The 9,336-nt window shown below is 49.3% G+C and overlaps 2 protein-coding genes across 2 annotated transcripts; both read left to right on the top strand.

Moving 5' to 3' along the window:
* Nucleotides 1-434: 434 nt before the first annotated feature.
* Nucleotides 435-6,559, top strand: LOC119338395 (ubiquitin carboxyl-terminal hydrolase 2-like). Its single transcript, XM_037610709.1, has 4 exons — nucleotides 435-617; nucleotides 1,259-2,631; nucleotides 3,429-4,359; nucleotides 5,989-6,559. The coding sequence occupies exons 2-4, from the start codon at nucleotides 1,278-1,280 to the stop codon at nucleotides 6,221-6,223; spliced, it is 2,520 nt and encodes an 839-aa protein (XP_037466606.1). The 5' UTR covers nucleotides 435-617; nucleotides 1,259-1,277; the 3' UTR covers nucleotides 6,224-6,559.
* Nucleotides 6,560-7,393: 834 nt separating this feature from the next.
* LOC119335640 (predicted GPI-anchored protein 58) lies at nucleotides 7,394-8,695 on the top strand. The gene has a single exon (XM_037607748.1). It carries the CDS (start codon nucleotides 7,681-7,683, stop codon nucleotides 8,473-8,475), a length of 795 nt encoding a protein of 264 aa, XP_037463645.1. The 5' UTR covers nucleotides 7,394-7,680; the 3' UTR covers nucleotides 8,476-8,695.
* The last annotated feature ends 641 nt before the right edge of the window (nucleotides 8,696-9,336 follow it).

Below are 9,336 nucleotides of genomic sequence, written 5' to 3'. Positions count from 1 at the left end.
AGTTATTTCAAACATTTTGTCCCCTGCAACCCCTTTAGCAGCTTGGAGAGAGCATTATATAGTAATTAGGGAACTTCTGCAAGATAGATCGAACATTGTCTTCCGAAAAATAGAGAGAGGTGGCAACAAGTTTGCTCATGAATTAGCCAAGCTAACCCACATCAGTGGTAGTGGGGCTGTCCATATGGGCCAACTACCACTGGATTTGGCATTGCTGGTGCTATTTGATTGTAGTGACTGTGATGATATTTTAATATAATTGCAATCTTTCCCTTAAAAAAGAATAGTTTGGCTCATTAAGAAAAGTTGAGATCAAGTTGGACATGGGCCACACGCATTCACGGACTCGTGATCTTTCTAGAAGGAGGAGGATTAGCGCCGTCGAAGGGGTCCAAAGTCCAAACCCCAAGCATAGCATTCGGCACGCACGGCCGCAACATTTCCTCAGCCAGCCCAACAAACCCGCCCCGGCGCCACCGTCCCCGACCAGCGAAACCGCCTCCCGCTCCTCCCCACCTCCCTCCTCCTCCACCCTCTCTCGGCCTCGTCGCGGCCGCGGACGCCTCCTCCGGCTGCTCGGGTTCTTCCTCCAAGGCCCTCTCCCTCGCCGTCTCCTGGTAAGCCTCGCCTCCCCCCCGAACCCCGCGTCGCTGGGTGCGCGCGTGCTTGGCTTGCTTGCTTGCTTGATCCCGTGGTGTTGGTGGACCTGTGGGTTTCTCTCTCGGTCCCCGAATCTGATCCGCGGCGCCGCTCTTGTGTGTTTCTCCGCCGCAATGCTCGGATTCTTCGTGTGTTGACGGGGGGAGGTTTTCCTTGTCCTCCGCCTCGCTGGCGTTCTCGGTTGCTTTTCCGCCGTAATTAAGTTGCGAAGCTCTTGATGGTTGATGCTCGCTACCGGAATGTTGGATTTCTTCTCGACTTGCTGGTGAAGTTTTTTTTCTTCTCGTTTTCCGATTCTTCAGGATTTTTGCTTCAGGAAAGTTCATGGCGCTGCTAACTCTTGATGCTCGCTAGCGGAATGTTCGATTTCTTCTCGACTTGTTGGTGGAGTTTTTTCTCGTTCTCCGATTTTTCAGAGTTTTTGCTTTAGCAAATTTCATGGCGCTGCTAACTCTTGATGCTAGCTGCGATTCTTCAGGGTTTTGGCTTCAGCAAATTTCGTCTGTTTGTTTCTCGTCCTTGGTTCAATCTCTAGTCCGTACGGTTCTGTTTGGGGATTCAGAATTCACTTGACTCATTCTTGTTGTTTCTTACTCAGTTTCCAGGCGACAGGCGTGATGGTAGAGGAGAAGAGGGAGAGGGCGGAGGAGGCGTCCGAGAGCCCGCAGAAATCCCCGCGCCTGGACCCGCTGGCTGGTCCAGGATGCAGCGACGCGCCTGCGTCTCCGACGGAGTCGAGCGACGAGTGGCCATCGTCCGGGGAAGTGGAGGCGGGGATCAGCAGCGACAGCACCGGCGACAGTATGGACGACAGCGGGCGGTGCGACCACATACGCTTCGACCTGGATATGGTGGTACATGATCTCAAGGTCGCAAACCAGGTCCTCAAGGAGCCTCGGAAGTGCCAGCATCGTAATTGCAAGACGACCTGGGAGGGAGCCAGTGAGGACGACCAAGGGATGATGAAGTGCATAGACTGCTCATATTTCTTCTGCTCTGGGTGGCCGGTGGACAGGGATGATCCGCAGGGACACGCCCGCTGGCACGCCGGCGAGCACCAGCATTGGGTTGCTCAGTGGTGCGATGAACCGAATTTGGGATACTGCTTCATGTGTGCACGCCCTATGAGGCTCAGTGACTGGAGCGAAGATGACTATGCAGTGGCGGCCAGAAATGAAAAGGATCAGCAGATGCCGGGGGATAGCGTTGCAAAGGATGGCTGGGGATCGGTGTCCGGCATTGCAAAGGATGAGCGGCAAAGGGTGCCCAGAATTGCAATGGACGATGTTGCGTCTGGGTATGCTATTGGTGATGGCCACGTTATCAAAGGGATGCCGAACCATGGACAAACATGCTTCATGAATGCAACGCTGCAGTGCCTCCTTGCGCTTGGTAAGCTGAGGACAAAGATTCGAAGTCCGGATGCTCATTTGGGGAGCATTGGTCTGCACCTGCAGCAGTTGTTCAAAGAGACACGCATTTTGAATGATGCCAGAGGCATGCTGGACCCATGCATGATACTGGCAGCTGTGCGTGAGCGTTATCCGAATCGGTTCGAGGCCTGGAAGATGGAAGACAGCCATGAGTTCCTTCTGTCTTTATTCAATGCTGTGAACGCGGAGGTGGAGGTGGAAAACGGTAGGCATGTCTTGGAAGGGGGTGAAGTGTTTCCTACATTTCACGTTTCTCTTTTCGGGGGTCAGCTGTTTGAGACCACATCCTGCCAAAGGTGCCCGCCTAAAGATCCTAAAACCGTTGATTTCGGTGAACTCTATTTGTCACTTCCAGAGAAGGATCCTCCAGCCAGAAGCGTTGCATCACCACCAAGGAACAAAAGCCACGGATCTCAAACTGACAAGAGTGATGGAGATAATAAGATTCAAACAACTGCTGAAGGCAGTACTTCTCCTATTCCCGGTTCAGGATTGGGAGATGGGGCAATGGAGAAAACCCCCAAGCCTTTGCAAGTTGGTAAGTCTATGCGCTCCTGTAGTCAACTTAAAAGGCAATGTTGAGCGTCTGAGATCATACAACTTTTGAGGAAAGAATGCAGGAACATGCGGAATTGTGTGATCTACTAGCATTATTTGCTATGTCTCTGAAAACAAGCAAATGGTACTTGTTGGAATGGAGCTTCATTACTAGCTAACCAGAGAAAACTGTCATGGACTTTACACATGGATAAAAGAAATAGCAGGAAAATCTTTTTGGGTGACTACATAATATCTGACAGGATGTTTCAGCAGTTTTAACATGGCAAAGGTGTTCACCGTAGTGTAGTAGTTCAAACTGCCATGGGAAGACCAGGGTCTTGAGTCCTTACCATCATACAGTAGGTGTTACTCCAAATGGTTGGTCAACTTAAGTGTGTTTGGATACTGTCGGAAAAAAATAAACAGCTTAAAGTGTGCACAATTGTTATGATGGTAATTGTTATGGACGTTTTACACATGGATAGAAGAAATAGCAGGATAACCTTTGGGGTGGCTACATAAAATCCGACAGGATGTTTCAGCAGTCTTAACATGGCAAAGGTGTTCACCGTAGTGTAGTAATTCAAACTGCCATGGGAAGCCCAGGGTCTTTAGTCCTTACCATCATCCAATTGGTGTTACTCCAAATGGTTGGTTAACTTAAGCATGTTTGGATACTGTCGAAAAAGATAAACAGCTTAAAGTGTGGACAATAAAGATTCTATGCAAAGGATGAGTGAGGGCTTCTGGTTGCATGGTCTTGCTAATATTAAGCCCTGTATGTTGAATCTGCAGATTCTAGCGAAGTGAAGGATGTTGTACACGGTCATATGCAGACTCAGAAGAATGATGTCCCACAAGAGATCAATGAGGTGCCAATAGAAATTTTGGATTTCATTCCTGACTTATTTGATGACACTGAAGGAATGGAGGAAGCAACAATAGATTCTCGCAATCCAGAAGATAAGGAGACGACTTACTCAGTAAAAGTTACTACCAAAGAAAAGGAGGAAGCTCAGAGCAGTGATATTGTTCATGATGAGGCCGGACATATGAACTCTCTTGTGTCGATTGAGGACTGCCTGGAACTGTTTGCGCGTCGAGTGTTGGAACGTTGTGAGAACTGTTCCAAGGTTGCTGAACAGATCATGGCAAGCACCAATATAAATACGACAGTTGATAGAGATCAGACTGAGCTGTCAGACAGGAAAACATGCCCAAGTGAGCGATCTAGTGACTGTAATAGCTTGTCCGTAGAATCTCCAAGTAGGCAACCATATCGTTCAGATGTACATCATCAAGTTATACTCTCTGAAAACATAACTACTGAAGAAATCACTTCAGGGGCGAGCTGTGGTGAAAAGGACTCCGCCTCTTGCAGCACAGCCAGTGAAAAAGCTGAAATTGATCAAGGTGTACAAGAAGCTGGGCTTCCAGCTGATAAACAGACTGACCTGCTCAGTGCCCAGGATAGTCCGGATACCAGCACTCAAAATCAGGGTTGTGCGAAGCAGGCAATGCTGGATGATCATATTGCCCAACAAATGGAGGAAAACCAAAGTGAGCAGAAAGATGGCAACAGTTGTGCAATTCAAACACAGTTGATTAACAAGCTACCAGCTGTATTAATCATTCCATTCAAGAGATACAGCAATGATCTTTCTAAACTGAGAGGGCATGTGAGCTTTAAGGAGATTCTTCATCTTGGACCATTCATGGACCCCAGGTACCGACTTCTCACACTTCTACACAGCCATATGTAATACCTTTCTTCTATGTCAATTCTGATAAGTTTCTAATCTTTAAGTAAGCAAATAACTACTTTGTTTCATAGTTTCTTCCTACTTGCCATAGAATGCCTTCTCTTTGAAAGAAAAAAAATAAGAGATTTAAAAGACGCTGGCATTGTAGATCAAAGGATCATTCAGACAGTACATCTTTCATGATGTTCTCGTTGTGTATGGAATATTGTGTACTATGTGCACATTAGTTTTTTTTTTAAATCTTGATCAGTAGATATCTGAAATAAGCAGGCTCTTAAGATTGTGCAAATGAATGATTGGCACACATAGTGGTAATTTCCTGGCATGATCATCTTGATTTTCCTTAGCAGAGTTAGGTTAGGATATCTTCACTCTTGTTTCTCAGTGGAAGAGTAACATGATTTAGATTAAAGAAATGTGAGCAAACAAAACCAGTCTTATAGTTACCAGGGAAAGATTTGTTATCAAATCAGCAAGACAATCTAAGGGCATGTTTGGTTTATGCCCAAGGTTGCCCTACTAAAAGGTTGACCAGCCAAAATTTTGGTTGAGGTTTTGCTTGCCCATGAGTTGGCCAACATTGACTAGAAAAATAAACTAGAGTTGGCAAAAAAGCGTGGGCATTCCAAAAAGATTGGCAACCGTCCAAACAAGTCCGTTTTTTTTTTCATGGCCAGAAAATTAATCGGGTAGACTTTGGTCACAATCCGGACATACCCTGAAGCTGCATCAGTCTAAACTGCATTTCCAATGCATACAGTGTTAATTTGTGCCTTTGAAAACAACTTGCCCATTTAACCATGTAGTCTTGCAATCACATTTATTTCAGTTCTTGTGGACTCCAACTCTTTTAAATTCCAAACGGGTAACAGCTGTCCTATTTATTTATTTGTTACTCCCTCTCCTATTTATTTATTTGTTACTCTAAGTAGTGATCTAAAAGATCTTACATTAGTTTACAGAGGGAGTATTTGCGAAAAGCTATCCTATTTTCGTTGCATAGTAAAAAGGAAATATGGTAACAATTTGAGTGAAACTAGTTTGGACCATGTACCATGCATTTAATTGCGATTTGAGTGTGAACTGAATTTTAGTGTTCACTCAGACTCATTTGGACCAGAACCATGTACATTGATTGAAACTAGTTTTTTGTATAATTATATCATTATATTTGAATATGTATCAGCTATACTGGCTGTCTGCCACAAACTCTGTTCAACATAGCAGTGTATCACTGGCAAAGTTATGGTCATGTTCTAAACTTATCATATCATGAAACGTTATTATGGTGACATTTTCTGGTCTTTTTGGTGGTTATGCCTAACCTTGACCAACTTTTATTTTTGTCGAACTTATTATAATTCTGGATTAGTATTTTCAACGTTAGATGGGTATACCTCTTTCAACGGCCTTAATTTCTTGGTATTTGAATGAGTCACTTAAGTGTTGTCTTTTTTATATATGATAGAGTATGCATTTTGTTGTTTTCAAGAAAGACAGGCCATTGTTGGTACTCGAGCTAATCATCAGTTTCTTGCTAACTAAAATCCTTACATATGAGTTAACTATTTTGATTTTGCTCTTGCCTTCAGGTCTGAGGACAAAGATAACTGCAGCTACCGTCTAGTTGGTGTCATTGAGCACGAAGGGCATCAAATAAATGGAGGGCACTACATTGCTTATGTGCGGGGGGCAGGTCACAACCATCAGAGCAGTGGTTCTTCCTCGTGGGTTCGTGCAAGCGATCTCGACATCAAGGAAGTCTCCCTAGAAAAAGTTCTCGGCCGCGAGGCGTACATGCTTTTCTACGAGAGGATGGAGGACTGATGCATGTCCGGCATTGTACCCAACTAAGCAATCAGAAGGGCACTGACAAAAGAAGCAGAAGGTGTTTTGATGGCCTGGTGTACCGTCCTACTTACATAGTCTATATAGTCTGTCGTCCAGTCCAATTTTGTTGATTTTGGCGGGCTGGGTCATTGCAGTTGCAGGATTTTGCATTGGTTGCAACTTGTAGCGTGGTCAGCTGGAGAGAACCATTTTTCTCTGTCCATGAAAGTATAGTAATTCTTGTCGGAACGACATGGGATAGGTTCGACAGTGAATATTTTTTGTTAGAAACGAGATTGAATACACGTAGGAAGACACTGGATATTTTTTGCATTCTGCAATTAAATTCACCTCTGAAAATAAGTATGTAGGGTTCTGAACTTGTTTTTTCTGTACCGGGAGCATGCTCTGAGAACTTGCTGCCTTTTACTGAACTGGTAGGCTGAAGCTGATTTTGTTTAAAAATAAATAAAAAACCCGCTGAGGTACTCAACAGTTGGTTCCTGTCGGTGTTTAGGTGTTGAAATGCGCAGTGTTGAGCAGCTTTGTTTGTGCTGGTGGCTCCGGTAGAGAGTGTGGGCTGCTTTGGTTGCTTCTGGGCCGCAGATGCTACTGCCAGTCTGCCACCGATGGTAGAGAGGGAGATTGGAATGCAAGCGAAGGTTGCATGTGTTGGCTGGGATAGATGGCGACTTGGAACTTTCCTCACCCCGCAGCGCCAGCGACAGTGTCGCTATATATGGTGGAGCTTCCAATGGGTAGAAAAGGAAAATGTGCTTTTTAACCCTTTTGACCGTCCTTTGTTTCTCCACCCGATCGAAACAAACTGGCGAGTCGTGACTATAGTGAGAAACATCGCAAGTCGGTCGGCGCACCGGCGTACCGCACAGATGGCGACGTCAGAATAGCTAGCGATTGAAGCCAGATTACTGAGAAACTGGACCAGATCGCTCAAATCGAACCTATTCTCGTCAAAATCCCCAGCAGCATCCATGGATCTCGCCTTCTCGGCACGGCACGGCACGGCGCGCAAGCGTGCTCCGACAGATGCCAGCCCCCTTGCCAGATCCCTCGCCTCGCCTCGCGCCCCGCTGCTGCACTGCACTGCACTGCAGTCATCATACGTCGAGTCCACTCCCCCCTCCCTCCCCCCGCCTTTATTTACTCCCTTCCAAACTAAACCGGGGACGCGGTGCCGGTGCGCAACAGGGCGCGAGCCGAAACCCCCCGCGATTCCGCCCCGAAATCGTCAAGATCCACAGACCCCGCTCCCTTCGCCGATACTACGATACACGCTCTCACGCGCGCCACGCCCTTCCTTCATTAACCCGACGCCCTGCCGCTGCTGGCTAGACCGAAGAATTATAGGCGCTTCCCTTCTCTTTCCTTTCCTCCCCTTGTCCTCTTCTTCCACCTCGGGCGACTGCCTTTGTCCAGACACCCCGCCCGCCGAGATGGAGGGGAGGGTGCTGCGGCGCAGCGTCACGCTGGCGGACCAGCTGGCCGCCGTGGGCCCGCCCGCCGCCGCGCCGCCGGGGCAGCCGGGCTCCTGCAACCTCCGCGACCTGCTCAAGCTGCGCGACGAGGACGACGGCCGCCGCGCCGCCGCGGTCACCCTCGCCTCCGCCATGCAGGCCGACCGCCGGGCCTCCCCCTCGCCGCCCTCCTCCAGCGCCGCCGTCGCGGCCGCCGCGGCGCGAACGCTGCTCGACATCATCCGCGACGACCAGCCGGCCCCTCCCGCCTCGCACGCCGCGGTCGCTGCCGGCGACCCGTTCGTCCGCCGCGCGGTGTCCCTGCCGGCCCCGCAGACCACCCCCGCCCCGGGCCCCGCGTTGACTAGACCCGTGGCCGCGCCGGTGACGCCTCCGGAGGCGTCGCCGCCTCAGCCGCCGACGGATCGGGAGGAGGAGGAGGAGGAGCAGGGGGAGAGGGTGTCCCTCATGGCGCTGCTGGAGCAGACGGAGAGGCAGTGGAGCGCCGGCGCGACGGTGCAGCAGGAGCAGGAGCAGGACCCGGCGTCGGAGCCGTCGTCGCAGGAGGCGCTGGTGCCGGAGGACGACGCGGAGCTGCCGGAGCCGGGGCGAGGCGCCGGCTGCTGCTGCGTGTGCATGGCGCGGGCCAAGGGCGTGGCCTTCATCCCGTGCGGCCATACCTTCTGCCGCGCCTGCGCCCGCGAGCTCCTCGCCGGCCGCGGCCGCTGCCCGCTCTGCAACGCCGCCATCCTCGACGTCCTCGACATCTTCTGAGACCACGCCGCCGGCCTCCCCATCTGACACCCTCTCAGCCCGCCGCCGGCCACCTCGCCGGGAAAAGGAGCTACTGCAGCTGAGTTAGGATCCAGACATAGATAGATCCCTCTGGCCTCTGCCCATTTTCTGTAAAACCCGAGAAAAAGGAGATAGCAACATGTTCAGCTCGAAACCATCATCTTCGAATGTTGTTACAGCTTGCCAGGGACCAATTTCACTTCTTCTGAATTGCACATTTCTACTTTTGGTTCCTCATTTCAGTTTGCAATTACAATTTGTTGCTCTGTGTTGGTAACCAATCAATCAGGGTGGGTGCCTGGGTGGTGGCAGGTTAAACAAGATTACTTGGGTTTGACTCGAGATTAATCTAGAGCAGTGCTACACACACGACGCTTGCTAGCCGAGATGTGCACGACACTGCATCACAAACCATCCACTGGCAAGTCTGAGCAGCCGTAGGCGCTTGGATCAGCTATCGTGCATGCGTCGTTCAACAAAAAATCGTCCGTCAAGTAGTTCCATTAATCTATCACTACTAGCGGAATTACTTTCTGCCAGTATACTACTCCTTGTTGTCCAGCTACTCAGTGTTTGGAGATCTCGAGATGCCCTCCATCGGGAGTTCCAATTGATTAATTAATCCGCTCCGCTCCACTCCACTCCACGATGCAGCTCTCAGGCATGAACACATTTAATTCACTCTTCACTTGCGTGGAGCGCATTTCATATTCATATTTTGTTTGTTCAGTGATGCGCGATGTCAGCGCTAGTACTATTCTTGAGCAGAATAGCTAGCTTTATCAATTCTGTCCGCAAGAACGGACCAAAACTCTTGCCGATCGAAGGTGCAGCGGAAGA

This window comes from Triticum dicoccoides, chromosome 7B (genome assembly GCF_002162155.2).
Source record: "Triticum dicoccoides isolate Atlit2015 ecotype Zavitan chromosome 7B, WEW_v2.0, whole genome shotgun sequence".
Taxonomy (NCBI): Eukaryota; Viridiplantae; Streptophyta; class Magnoliopsida; order Poales; family Poaceae; genus Triticum; species Triticum dicoccoides.
The sequence above is the reverse complement of the archived record's forward strand: the minus strand, read 5'-3'. Positions and strand labels throughout refer to the sequence as shown.

Coding starts and splice junctions, on each gene's coding strand:
- LOC119335640 (XM_037607748.1), top strand. CDS start 7,681: ATGGAGGGGAGGGTGCTGCGGCGCAGCGTCACGCTGGCGGACCAGCTG.
- LOC119338395 (XM_037610709.1), top strand. CDS start 1,278: ATGGTAGAGGAGAAGAGGGAGAGGGCGGAGGAGGCGTCCGAGAGCCCG. Junction 2,632..3,428: donor CCCCAAGCCTTTGCAAGTTG/GTAAGTCTATGC, acceptor TTGAATCTGCAG/ATTCTAGCGAAGTGAAGGAT. Junction 4,360..5,988: donor GGACCATTCATGGACCCCAG/GTACCGACTTCT, acceptor TCTTGCCTTCAG/GTCTGAGGACAAAGATAACT.